Source organism: Diabrotica virgifera, chromosome 5 (assembly GCF_917563875.1).
Source record: "Diabrotica virgifera virgifera chromosome 5, PGI_DIABVI_V3a".
Classification (NCBI taxonomy): Eukaryota; Metazoa; Arthropoda; class Insecta; order Coleoptera; family Chrysomelidae; genus Diabrotica; species Diabrotica virgifera.
This window is the reverse complement of record NC_065447.1, coordinates 102161-117416: the sequence shown is the minus strand read 5'-3', so window position 1 is coordinate 117416 and position 15256 is coordinate 102161. Positions and strand designations below refer to the sequence as shown.

The 15256-nt window shown below is 30.7% G+C and overlaps 1 protein-coding gene across 5 annotated transcripts in view; it reads right to left on the bottom strand.

Annotated features, from left to right (window-relative positions):
• Window positions 1-181: 181 nt before the first annotated feature.
• The window catches only part of LOC114333899 (peptidoglycan-recognition protein SC1a/b), an 83742-nt gene continuing 68667 nt past the window's right edge, over window positions 182-15256 (bottom strand). For 2 of the 5 annotated variants that reach the window (XM_028283899.2, XM_028283926.2), the window contains exon 3: window positions 1841-2158. In XM_028283899.2, the coding sequence (XP_028139700.1) occupies window positions 2069-2158 (90 nt within the window). In that variant the 3' untranslated portion in view covers window positions 1841-2068. Of the gene's footprint in view, window positions 2159-9845; window positions 10544-15256 lie in introns of those variants that run through there. The other 3 variants (XM_028283910.2, XM_028283905.2, XM_028283918.2) reach the window with 3 other exon arrangements.

Below are 15256 nucleotides of genomic sequence, written 5' to 3'. Positions count from 1 at the left end.
GATACTTGCACATTGTGCTTATCTGTAGACTCTTACATCTTGTATTATTCTTTATTTGACTTTTACTATATTTACCTATATTTATATTTGACTTGTACCCTTTGTCTTTTGTGTTTGGCATCAGTGAGCCAATTATGGGAAAAAGTGAGAAAAAATTTGTTGAGAAGAAGAAAGAACAATATTATGTCATAATAATGTAGTTGTCAACAATAAAGAATGCATTGAAAATAAGTAATATATACATTTAGGCTTAAGAGGCTACAGTAGCGATCAACAGGTAGCAACAAACGCGTTCCAAGATTGCGGCTGTAATTTTGAATATTTTGTCGAGATATTTGGCACACATATTCGTAATATAATAAAGAATGGCGGTACAGATCCCAAATTGAGAAATATATTAGTATGTGGAAATTACTCTGTAATTAAATACAATATTAAAAATACGAGCCTGTACCGCCATTAAGAAGAACAAAAACATACACTTTCTTCAACTAAACTTTTTTATCCCATGCCTAGATTTTGTGTAATCTTGGAACTACTAAAATTTTTTATTTCTAACAAGAAATCGAACATATTATAACTAATAACTAATTCGGCAACATAGAGAAATTATCACTGTCATTTTGACAAACCTGCGTCATATTTTCTCTAATCTGTTCTGTCATCTTTATCGATATCTGTTCAGTGCAGTAGTGTGTTAATTTAAGAATTCGTTATTGTGGTTTCATAGGAAAGTAATGTTTATTGATAGTTAATTTATTATATTTGTTGTTGTTGTATAAGTTGTTGGCCTCTTTGAAAGAATAGATTGTTGTTAATTGTGAGTTTTAGTTATATGTAGGTAGGTAGGTAAGTATATTTTACGTAAAAATATTTCGAATTCTAATGCGAGTATATAAAGTTTTAGGAGAATTTTTTATTCTAAAAATATTATCAATAATTTAACAAAATCGGAAAAGTTAATCAAACGAAAAATAAAGCGAATCCTTCCAAGAAAAAATCCATTAAAAACCGTGCCAACATTATGAGAACATCGAAATTTGTTTCGCTTCACAACGAAAAACGATTATTTATTATTGTTTTATTATTAGATATTTCATGCAAATACCTATCTTAACATAAAATTTTCACCCATTTTGGTTTATTTTTATAAATATTTATTTACTAATAATAAAATCGTGTTCTATTAATTCCATTTAGCGCGACTATGATATTGTCAAAATATTAATCTTAGATAATGTCGAAGATTACCACGGTTGCCAAAGTTTATGATACTATCTCCCGAAGTTATATTTTGTTGCTACCTGTTGATCGCTACTGTTGGCTCTTAAATCTACAAATAGGTTGTAAAAAATCTACTCTATACAGAGTTTTTGATGCTGTGAACTAGAAAATGATGTCTTGTTAAACACTGTGATCAAAACTGCTGAAAACAGGTCCCATGCTACCTTAGATTTTAAATCGATGTCACTATAATGACAGAATTCCTTTAGAACCCCAAACACATTAGTTCCAGGACTGACACTAACCGCTGTTTGATTTTCACCTACGATGATATAATCTGGAGCCAACTTAGATAGTTTCACACCTTGCCTTAACAAAAGCGTTAGACTTGTCACCATATCGTCCGTTATCAGATCCACATTGAAGTTTCCTATGAAGCTTACAGCGATGCTGACGATTGGATAGCCATTTCTGACGTCCCAACCTCTTGCCACGTAAATACTGCCGTCTACTCCTATCAGGAAGTTTTCAGCCAAATCATAATACCCCTGGCTATTTATATCGTAGTCCTGCAAAGTCCGAACTATCTTGGAACAGTTCTTCAAACCATCACATGTTTTGGTGTTGGTGTGTCCTACCACAACTAGTCCTAACGGAAGAGGCTGGAAAACTCTGTTCGTAGGAGGAACACCATCATAGTCATCTCTGTAGTAGACACTGTAGTTTCCTAATGTATGCCCATAACATGTATCTACTGGTGGAAACTTGTTTTTGTTTATTGTTGAGATACCTAACAAATATACAATTAGACAGGAGGATAGAGTTATCAGGAAGAAACTAATCTTCAGGATGAAATCTCGCTTAATTTTTCGTTCTTTCCAGCAGGTGATTTGGAAGGTGGGGCAAATTTTGCGGCGTTGTTTGAAAGTTGTTTCTGGAACAAATAATAAAAACAAAAATTAACGGAATAATATTCATACAAAATCTAAGGAAATTAATAAGTTAAAAATCAAAGAGATATTGTTGTCAGATAAGTATATACAAGTTCTCTTTGTAGGAAAGTTTCCTACAAAGGAAAGCCACACTCAAAGAGTTAAAGTTGGTAATTGTGTTTTGGATTCTATCGTAGTAGCATCTGGAGTTCCACAGGTTGGTCTTTGCTCATCTCATTTATTCAATATATTTATAGGAAGTGACTTGTCACTCAATATCACTTGCTGTTGCGTTTAGTAAATTTTAATTTCCGACTTATCATCGACTTATTTCGTATGCTTTAAATGATGACGCACGGGTAAAGATTCACGGACTCAACTGTAGCTAATATCATAACCTGCTTCTTAAGTAGTCTCTGCGTGAGATTTACTGATGATCTTACTAGGGGAGTGCATATAGATTTTCACTTCGGAAAAATTCAAACCAGATAGAACTTTTTGTAATTTCATTACGAAATGTTTAATAAACAACATATCAAAAAGTTCTACTCGAGAAGTGGGTCCTTCATTTTTTATTAAACAAATCAACTACGAAATTAAATGTTTTTTTAAATAACTCCGAAAATATAAATTTTAGAGAAAAACTGACTTGACCATTGAAAAATTCAGAAAATTTTACAAAAAAAACCTTATATAAAGAATTTTCTAAAATTAAATCTGTATCTTCTATAATCTTTTATTTATAACGCTAAAGTCACCCTTCTCACAAACATTGGCGCACTGTAAACTAACGTACAGCGAATTGCACGGTAGAGTTGTTTTAATGTAGGTCTTTAACTAATGTATCAAATGAAATTTTACAAATTGAACATGAAAGAAGAATAATTAAGCTATCTTATGGTTATAATAAAAAGAAATAAAATGGATGGTGCGTAATTACGGTGTTGGCGGAAAGTGAGCTTTACATGAATTTTGTTTAAAAATGTGTAACTAATACAATTTTTCTTATAAAACTCTCAATTTTGCACAATTTACCTTTGAAGCATCTTACTAAATTATCTTTCATTCAAAAAAAATCTCAAAAATTTAATTCAAATGATATGACGTCTCAAAAAATGTAATTTTTGAAAACTTCGTAGTTTTACAGAATTACCACCACTTTAAGACAGTTACAGTTTTATAAGTGCTTTTTTAAAGCTTAGGATGTAATCTTTAAAATGAACTAAATTATTTTACTTTTGAAATGAAACTTACTATTTCTTTTTAAGGAAATTAAGAAAGATAACAAACATGTAATACAAAAACCGAAAATTACCAGCTAAAAAAATGTTTATACAAAGTGATCAAAATTTTTTCTGTAAAACTTACCTCAAATACATTTAATAATAAGCTCCAACAATAATAAATGTTCAGGAAAATTTTTTTTGTAGCTCTTATACAGTATGTCTGCGTAAATTGGAACCTATTGATAACTTTTTTATTATCAGTTTTACGAAAAAAAGTTATTCTTTATAAAATACTCTGCATCGCATATAATCTAAGATGCAATTAAATATCAAATTTAATTAATGTTATACGAGGTATGTCAAAAAATATGAATTTCACTCAAGAGTACATTTCACAATATCGAAAATTGTTATTAAGAAAAGTTGTTTGGAATTAAACAATTTGTTTTAGTGTTCAATTACATCCTTCTATTTAAAATATTGTGAATAATAAAGACACTTAACTCTTAGAAAAATTTATATTTTTTACATACCTCTTATGAAATTAAAAAAGTTGATATCTGATGGTTTTATCTTAGATGCTCTCAGGGAGAGCATTTTATGAAGAATAACTTTTTTTCGTAAAAGTGATAATAAAATAGTTATCATAATTGTAATAAAATGATGATGAGTATCCGTAATTTGAGAAAAAATTGAAATTTCTTTTTCGATTAGAATGATATAATTGTATATTTAGACATAGTTGCGAATTTCCAACAACTTTTCATAATAGCATTTTTTGATATTCTGGAATATAAAGGTACTTTACTCTTTAACGAAATTCATATTTTTGACATAACTCGTATAAAATTGATAAAATTTGATATCTGATGGTTGAGTTTTAGATTTTTGACTATCCAGAGCATTTTATTAAGAATAACTTTTTTTCGTAAAATTGATAATAAAAAAGTTTTCCATGTGGTTACTAGCCACGAAGACACACTGTATAAGAGCTTCTGTATAAGAATTTTCAAATTTCAATGCCATATTCGGATTCAGAATATTCAAAAACAAAATAGAAACATATTTGATCAATGTAAAATGATGAATTTAACAATATTTTTAAAATTATTTATACAAAACAATTGTTAATACAAGTAATAAACAATTAATAAACAAGTTTAAACAATTAATAAACAATTAGCGGCCAAATCTGCGAGTAGAACTTTTTACTTTAACAAGTATATAAATATAAACTAACAAAAAAAGTTTTAGAAAAATATAAGCTTGTTTGAATTTTTCCGAAACAATGCATGTTTTCGTTCTAATTGCACTCCCCTATACATTCTGGAGACCAATTAACTATGTATCTGACCAGATTATATTGTAAGTAAGATGATATAGATCATTTATTGGAGTGGTAAATATGCTTTTATTAAGTGAGAATAAATGCTATTTTATATTATATATCTACAAATTATAAGAATAAATGGCCAGAATTTAATATATACAGTGAGGACGTTTGAGTTGGAATAAATTCATTATCTCGCGAAGGGGCGAATTGGGAGAAAAATTCTGAGACAGGATTACCTGAACATTATTATCTATTTTTTGCCATATATATCATACTAGTGACGTCATCCATCTGGGCGTGAGGACGTAATAGGCGATTTTTTTTAAATGAGAATAGGGGTTGTGTGATAGCTCATTTGAAAGGTTATTTAATTCTCTATTCAGTAATATAAATATTAACATAATTGTGTATAAAGGGTATCCAAAAAAATTTTTTTATTAAATTAATTATTAACCTAAAAAGAAAAATGTAAGCAATTTATTTAATTCAAAAAACATTTTACTACTGTCAAAAAACAGGTAATACTGTTTACTTCAGAAATAAGCATTGCTTTTCGCTTAATTTAAGAGAAAAACAATGATTATTTGTCAAATAAACATTTCTTTCTGTTTTCTGACACCATTCAAACGTATTTTGAAATAAATGAATTAAATACATTCTTCTTTTGTCTCAATTAATTTAATTAAAACAATTTTTTTGGGCACCCTATATAAATAATTATGTTAACGTTTATATTACTGAATAGAGAATTAAATAACCTTTCGAATGGGCTATCACACGTCCCCTACTCTCATTTAAAAAAATCATCGATTACGTCATCACGCCTATATGGATGACGTCACTAGTATGATATATATGTCAAAAAGTCCTAATTTAAAAATAAAATCGACTTATCTCAGGATTTTTCTCCAAATTCGTCCATTTTCGAGATAATGAATTTATTCCAACTCAAACATCCTCACTGTATGTACCTATACAGAGTACAGAGTAAAAGTCCTTGATATAATTTTTGATGATAAACCAACTTTTATTGACCACATTAATACATTTTCTCTAAAAGGTTTTAGAATTCAGAATGTTGAGTTTTGTACTCAGAAATTGCAAATTATTTTCCATTGACGCTATAAGATTACTGTGGATTCGTTAGATCGGTGTGGAACATGGCTCAGTTGTATGGTCACCATACTATCAAACACATTAATTAAAATATTATAATAGAAAGAATGCAACATAAATTTTGCGTTTTTACGCTTATAATTCTAATGTAAGAATTTAATACAACCACGATTATTGTCCTATGGAGAGGGAACTTCTTTGTCCCCTCTGAGCCTTGAGAGAGATTATTTTGGTGTTTCATTTATTTACAAGTATTTCGTGTTGGCATTGACTGTGCTCCTCTGTTGGGTCAGATCTAGATTAATGCATCATCCTACCCAGGTCTTCGTAGCCAGTAAACATTTTATGTTCCATTCCATAGAACCTTTTAGCTTTTAAGGTATTAACAATCCTTTGAATAGATATTCAGTCTTGGTAAACAATTCAAATATTGATATTTTTAACATACTTCAGCGCAGTGGCGGAGGGAAAATGGGTAAATTTCCCCCCCTAACAAAGTCCAAAATTAAAGAAAAAAATTGTTGAAACATAAAATATATAAGCTGACATGAAACTTAAACCACAGATAGACACACTCAACCCAATAAACACGATAGTTAGGAAAATTAAGGGAACTTTGCATGTATGTTATTATTTATATCTTTTACGTAGTTCAGGTTTATCTTTTTTATGTCTTTTGTTTGGTGTTTTATTGGAAGTCCTGCCCCTAAGACAAATTTCCTCTCTCAAGGCAAATGTCTAGATCCGCCACTGCTTCAACGAAACTTGACAGAAACATTTTGTTTTAGTTTCTTCAAAATGTGTATATAGGTAGTAAAAACCCAAAAGGTGTACTGAAGGTAGATAGATCTGATGACTGATCATCGAGCTTGATTTGCCAATAGCAAAGTATGTTTTTCAATAATTTTGGGCGGTTATCTTGAAATCTCGCAGCTGATTGAACACATCTATAATTACTTTATGTAAGTAATTAGGATCTAAACAAGTTCTCAGGGATCCATCAGTTTTTCAACTAGGGGAGAGTTGGACAAAACGGTATACCATTCTTGTTTATTCTTATTACGGAAAAAATGTTAAAAAAATTATCATATTATTATTTTTTATAGGTATAACATTTATTGAAGCACACAAAAAACATATTTTTATCAATTTTTAATGACTGGAAAATAGTAAAAAAATATTTATTAAAGTCCTGCACATCCCGTTTTAGCATACCACGGTTGGATAAAACGGGATAGGTTCACAATATTTAATTTTTTGCATAAAATTATCTAAAAAGTATATTTAAGTAGGTATATATAAGACGGCAAAGCAAAATTTACATTAAAAAAAGCAGTATCTTCAGTAGTCAGAAACTTAAAAATAGGCCTTTTTTATGTTTTATTGCAAAATGGGAAATAAGACCTTTTATTTAGGACTAGGTACGTATATCAGAACAAAAGTCACATAAAAATATGTTGTTCTTTTCTCAGTATGAGAACACGCTTTATCGCTATTTAAAAAATTAATAGGCCAACAAATAAATAGGTGGATAAAACGGGACATAAAAAACTGTATCCCATTTTATCCAACTTATAAGTGTCCCGTTTTGTCCAACTCAGACATTTTTCAAGACAAAAATGGCTACTGCCTAAACGTGAAAGTAAAATTAGATAGACTACACGTGAGAATATTCGTTAATGACTTAATGAGTGCTTAATTAAATGTAATAGTCACCGGAATTATATGTTTAGATATGTAGGCAATATAATGTAGAAAACAACGCACTTAAAAGTACAAAGTAGCAAAAAAATAGAGTCAAACAATTCTAAACACAACAACTTTTCATCAAATAATGGCATCGAGGTAAAACGAAATGAGAATGTTAAAATGACGACTGAGAACAAGTTTTCGTCGTTGTCCGATTGATAGCAGCACTAGTTGGGTCTCTAGGCTAGGTATCCCGTTTTATCCGACTATCCCGTTTTATCCAACTTTCCCCTATTACAATATTACTTGACCATTTTTTAGGTTCAGAAACCTTAGATTACTACACCATTTTTAATCATCTTCAATTATTTTCCAAATTTATTTAAAAGTGCTTGAGGTCACATTCTATGCGGATTCATTACTCTTTCCGCATTCTTATTTACTTTTTTGGTATAATATTCAGAAAATACCCGTAACCCCTCATTCCCTCATATTTCATTTTTCATAAATTCAGTTTCGTTATTTACTTTCTTACTTACTTACTTTTTGTAAGGGTAACAATTCTTAGAGGAAGACCAAGTAGTGGAAAGTTTACCGGAGATAACAATTCTTCTTCTTCTTCTTAAGGTGCCTATCTGTTCCGGATGTTGGCGATCAGCATGGCTATCCTAACTTTGCTTGCTGCTATTCTGAATAGCCTGGTTGTCGATGTATTAAACCAGTTTCTCAGGTTTTGAAGCCAAGATATTCTTCTTCTCCCTGGTCCTCTCTTTCCAAATACCTTGCCTTGAAGAATGAGTTGCAACAAGCCATATCTCTGTTCATTCCTCATAACATGTCGAAGATATTCTAGTTTGCGCTCTTTGATTGTGTTAATAATCTCGCATTTCTTGCCTGTTCTACGTAGAACCTCAACATTAGTCACGATCCACCCACGAAATTCTCAAAATGCGCATGTAACACCACCTCTCGAATGCCTCGAGTTTTCTCAAAGAAGCCTCGGAAAGTGTCCAGGCCTCTAATCCGTATAATAACGTAGAAAATACATAGCATCTCATGGTAGAGATTTTGGTAGCAAGAGGTAAATCGTGGCTTCTGAAAAGAGACTTCATCATTATGAACGCTGATCTCGCTTTTCCTATGCGTTGTTTTATTTCACTTAAGTGGTCCCACTGGCTGTTTATGTTGGTACCAAGCTATGTGTAGCTGTCGACCCTTTCAATTAGTTGTTGGTTAACCAAAAGCTGTGTATTTAATATTTCGCGCTTACTGACTACCATGTACTTTGTTTTTTTTTATCGTATTGAGATCAAGTCCGTACTCTCTACTTATATCTGATATGCGCGACATTATTTTTTGCAAACCATCTAGACTGTCTGCAAAAACTACAGCGTCGTCGGCATATCTAATGTTGTTCAGACGCACTCCATTGACTAATACGCCTTCCTGTAGTTCTCCCAGCGCTTGCTCGAAGATACATTCAGAGTATATATTAAACAGCACCGGGGGCACGATGCATCCTTGCCTCACTCCTCTATCTATGGAGACTGCCTCTGTCAATTGGTCATCCACTTTAATATTGGTAGTTTGGTTGTAATATAAATTATATATGATTCTCAAGTCTCTATCATCTATTCCCGCTTCTTTATATAACAATTAAGAGAGGAAATGAACGAAGTTGAAAATAGAATCAAAGCAGGAAAAGCATGTGGGGAGGAAGACATTGCGTCAAAAATGATGAAGCATCTAGGAGGAAAGGGTAAGGAATGGATGTGGATAATTTGCAAATAAGCTTGGAAGAATCAAAAGATTCCTGAGAAATGGGAAAATAATTTAATCATACCAATTCATAAAAGAGGAGAAGAAACCCAATGTGAGAAATACAGAGCAATATGTCTAGCCCAAGTTAGCTAGAAACTATCTACATCGATAATAGAAAAAAATACTAAGAAAGTACGTTGAACCAAAACTGGAAAAACAGGCATCATTTAGGCCAGATAGGCAGGCAAATGACAACATATTATATTTATTAAGAACTACAACAGAAGAAGGAAAAGAACTATACTAGGGGAAGACGCAAGAGGAAATGGGTAAATCAGATCGAAGACGTAGATATAAGATAGAAATGTATGGAAAATGGTTAAAGGAAGAACCAAAATCCGACACCGAAGAAAAAGGAAATACAATCGAATACTATTTATATTAATTTATTTACAAAAATACACTTAACACATTTTTCTATTATTAACTATGTACAAGGAAACGTCAAAGTTGCTTATTAAAATACGTGGTACTCTTATAGTTATAATCAGTCCAGTTACTCACTACTTTATATACATTTCGTCCTGGACTGGAGACTCCCAGCTCAGTTTGATTATGACACACCAAACTGAAATTCTGAGAGATATAACCCATTTCCAATCCAGCATCTAAAATATTTTTCGTAGAATTCTGCATATAATCGTAGAATTGATCAAAGTAAAAGTTACCATGGATTGCTATGTCTATAGTTTTATGCATGTGTTCATTCTGGACACCAAAACCTCTTCCTATGTATATGTTACCATCTCCCCCAATAAGAAAATTATAACCAATGTCGGAATAGTTCATGGTCGTCATATGTAATGTTTGTATTTTGAGCGTCAATGCCTTGCAGACCTCTTCACTCTCACAAAACCTATCACCAGTTTGTTTGATCACCACCAAATCTACAGGAGTTGTAAACCATGTTATTTTCTTGGGAAACACACCCCCCCACTGATGTCTACAGAAAACATTGGGAGCGTCATGGAACACTTTTTTGTCGTCAGCACTTCTGTTTGAAACAGCAAAAATTTCTTGACGGCTACGGAGGAGTAATAGTTTTATAAAAATTAGTGTTGCACACATCACTATGATCACAATAATAGAACAGCAGATCCATGTTATGGCTTTCTTGTTATTTTCCTTGATTTTTGGTGGTAGCTTTTCGTCTACTCCTCGTCCTCGGTAAGGGTTGTAGGTATTGTAGACGAAGTCAATATCTGAAAAGAAAATAATCAGTTAAGAATAATAGTAAATAATATTAATTGGGGTATTAAAACTATTAGTAGTCCAGTAGTCAAGGATTTGACCTCTAAAACTCATACGAACAAACTAAATTTTTCTGAGAATGCCAATTTTTGGACCCCGAAAAGATGCAAAAAATTTTGCTACTCCTACTTCCAGGCTTCCTTCTAAAACCCCTCTCGTAGATGAGGAAAATCGGAAAATATCGATTTACCAAGCCTTTGTACGGCGTAGAAAAAAATGTTTCAAACAACAAATGTAGCTGATATGAGATATGAGATAATTTTGAAGAAAAATGTTTATTAGCACTTTTTTGGTAGAATCGTTCTCTTAGAATCAATAGCCCGATCAAAGAACAATCTGACCCCAAAATAATAAAGGAAGGATGAAAATTTGGAAATAGGTAGTTGAAATTGTCTATTCTTATATAAGAAAAAGTTTACAATTCTACATCCCCTCCATTTTACAAAAATGGAGGGAATCCCCCCTCTTGAAAATGAAAAAAAAAATGCATTTAAAATAAGACCGGAATTTGATAAAATGACTAATTCTAAACAACTTTTCTTCTATAGAGTTTTTTCACTATGTCAATACTTTTTGAGTTATTTGCGAGTGAATATGTTCATGTTTAACAAAATAAAACATGTTTTTGGACGGTTTTTCGGAGATAACTCAAACAGTAAGTATTTTAGCGAAAAAAATATTCTTAACAAAAATATAGCCCATAAAAAATTGAAAAAAATGGTGTATACGTGAGGTCTGTTGACCCAGTAGAAGCAGAGTTGCAGCTAATGAAAAGTAGGTTCTTCTTTGTCAAATCCTAAATCAAATATTTCAATGTGAAATAACCCAAAAACGGAGCACTTTTAGGGTAAAATTCATTTTAACTTTATTAAAGTGTTTAAAAAAGGTTTATTTTTATTAAAAAAAAACTTGTAATATTAAAAGTAAGTGAATTACACTCAAAATATTGTTGGTCCCTTTTATTTTTTGGTAAAAAAATCTGGAAAATTACCCCCTAATTAGCATCACATATACATTTTTTTAGCATTACCACTTCACAAGTTAATTTGTCTGAGTATTATTTATATGATCTGTAAATTTCATCGGTTCAAAGTGCTTCGTTTTGAAAAAGCTGTAGTTAAAATGGCTTCAACGAGTAACTAATCACGAGTTTAGGCAAATTTTTAACAGCCATAGCATAACCAATTTTTGTCTAACAAGAAAACAAAAAATCAAAAATATTCAGAAAAGCCAAACGTACATTTTATTACTCTTTGAGATTTTTGGTATTCCCAATTGTTTTTAAGTTAATTCCATAAACAATTTCAATTTTTTTCAAAATAAAAAAAAATGTTTTATTTTAAACCCATTTTTTTTAAACTGAGCACTTTGAACCAATGAAACTTATAGATAATATAAAAAATACTTAACGACGTTCTACACCTTCGGCAAAGAATTAAGGATTTGCATGAAATTTTAGTATGTTATAGTTTACTTCAAAAAACTAAGACTTGATTTTTTAAAAATTGTTTTACCGTGCCGTTTATTTACTATTAAGGTTCAAAGTTAAGTTTTAACATGGGCTCTTATGGGAATTCTTAAAAAGTGAATAACTTTTGACCCAAATTTACGATTTTTAATTATTTGTGCTTAAATTAAAGGTTTCTTTGTAAGGAATAACATACTACTAAAAAATGAGAATTGTTTACCGTACCATTATTAAATAAAAGTGAAAATACTGTTTCGAAAATACTGTTTCGCTCTTAAAAAGTTAATAACTTTTGACCCAAATTTACGATTCCTAATTATTTGTGCTTAAATTAAAGGTTTTTTTGTAAGGAATAACATATTAAAAAATGAGGATTGTTTACCGTACCATTATTAAATAAAAGTGAAAATACTGTTTCGAAATCATGTTTCGCTCTTAAAAAGTTAATAACTTTTGACTCAAATTTACGATTTTTAATTATTTGTGCTTAAATTAAAGGTTTTTTTGCAAGGAATAACATATTAAGAAATGAGGATTGTTTACCGTACCATTATTAAATAAAAGTGAAAATACTGTTTCGAAAATACTGTTTCGCTTGCATATAAGTTTCCCCCCTTTCCTCTGAGAGGCATACCCCGCAACGAAGGTGTAGAACGTCGTTAAGTAAAGTAACTTGTAAAGCGGTAATGATTAATTTTATTCGAGAAGCTAATTAAGGGGTGATTTTCGCCATTTTTTTTACCAAAAAATAAAAGGGACCAACAATATTTTGAGCGTAACTCACTTACTTTTAATGTTAAAAGTTTTTTTAAAAAACAAAAATAAACCTTTTTTTAAACACTTTAAAAAAGTTGGCATGAATTTTCCCCGAAAAGTCCTACGTTTTTTGGTTATTTCACATTGAAATATTCGATTTGGAATTTGACGAAGACGGACCTAGATTTCATTAGCTGCAACTCTGTTTCTACTGGGTCTGCAGACCTCACGCGTACACCATTTTTTTTCAATTTTTTATAAACTATATTTTTACTAAGAATATTTTTTCGCTAAAATACTTACTTTTTGAGTTATCTCCGAAAAAGCGTCCAAAAATATTTTTTTTGGTTAAAAATGGACACATTCACTCGCAAATAACTCGAAAAGTATTGACTTAGTAAAAAAACTGTATAGATCCGTTGATTGAGGTATTGGTGGATACCACCAATACCTCAATCAACGATAAATCAAAAGTTACTTAGAATTAGTCATTTTATCCAATTCCGGACTTATTTTGAACGTATATTTTTTCACCCCCGAGAAAAAAATTTTCACACCGTATTTTCAAATTTTTGTAAAATGGAGGGGATGTAGAATTGTAAACTTTTTCTTGTATAATAATAGACAATTCCAACTACCTATTCCCAAATTTTCATCCTTCCTTTATTTTTTTGGAGGTTTTCTTAAAATTTTGCGTTCCCTGATCGGGCTAACAACGCTTGAAACGACCGGCGATTTTGTATGTCAGTTACGAGCGCAAAATCAATTTTTTAAATAAAATTTGTATCAACTCGACGGTAAAAATTCGATATCTTTTCATCAGAGTGCCCTATCGACAAAAATCAATTTTTAATGCCAAGTTGATGCAAATTTTATTTAAAAAATTGATTTCGCGCGTAACCGACATTAAAAATCGCCGTTCGCTTCAAGTGTTGTGTCTGAGAGAACTGTTCATTCTACACAAAAAGTGTTACTTAATTAAAGATTTTTGTTCAAAATTATCTTAGCTACATTTCTTGTTTGAAACATTTTTTTCTCCGGCGTAAACATTCTTGGTAAATCGATGTTTTTCGTTTTTCGTATCTATGTCGAAGTCTCAAAATTCTCAGCAAAATTTAGCTTATTCGTATGATTTTTAAAGGTTCAGTGGCATTTTCGTCCCTGGCAACTGGACTATATCTGGTATATTGGATTTGAAAATGCGTGATAGCGCGAGGTGTGTTATAAAACCTTAGCTATCAATAATCTTCAAGTGGAGTATACAAAAACAAAATCACTCAAATTAAAGAGAATAAACTTCTACTAAACAAACTAACCATATTTATACGAGTAGTATCATGAAACCTACCAACCAGGCTGAAAATTAACACAACCAATATAGTGGAGTCACTGAAGGTTTTCACCTCCGATTTCGTTGAACCTTCATCGATTTTCATGAAAATTGGTGAGTAGTTAGAAGATACTTCAAGGAACAAAGGTGACATGATGCCAACTTGCGCTTTTACCCTGGAGTGGATGCCACTCCTTCTCGGGGGTGAAATTTTTTTATTGAAATAATATCATAAATCGATAGAGGGGCAACTTCTAAGCAAAATTTGTTATATAAAGGTATTAACATAAATCAATACTTTTTGAGTTATTAAATATCAAAGATTTTATTTTTTCTTAAAAAAATGCATGTTTAAAGTCGTTTTTCACGTATTACTCAAAAACTATAAGCTTTTGTAAAAAAGTTATTATTACCAAAATTAAAGATAATAAAAAATTTAATAGACTCCCTACTTAAGGAACTAAACTAATGTTATTTCAAAGTGAGTTATGGGTAATTGAATGTATATTTTTTTCGACAAGTACTCAAATCTAAATATTCAAGCTTACATAACGGGAAAACGATGCATTTTATAGAATATACTTGTAAAACACTTGTCAAAGTACTTCGGAATACCTATCAAATGAGCTCCAGTAAAAGTTAATATCATCAAAATTAAGCAAGTTATGATGAAAATAAGAGAACCCTTTCGATTTTTTTAGGAAAAAGTGAAAAATAAAACATACGCCGTTTCCACAAAAATTAAAATTTGTAGTAAACCTCACAATAGTTTCTTTAGATTAACATGGTTAATGATTTCAACAATTTTAACCGGTTTAGAATGCATATTTTTGAAAAAAAAAGATATAATTTAAAAAAATCAGAATTTTTAAAATTATCGTACTTTTCATTTTCTTTGGTAATAACTCCAACAATACTCAATATACGTAAAAAATTATATATAACTAAATTTTAGTTTTTTTTTGTTTCAAATACTTTACCTATTTTACTATTTCCGTAGAGTAAAAAATAACCGAGATAGAAACGTTTAAAATTTCAATTTTGCTGCGAGAACCATATAACTGGGGCTATTTAACCTTTTATTTTTAAAAAAGGTTTAAAGGCTAAATT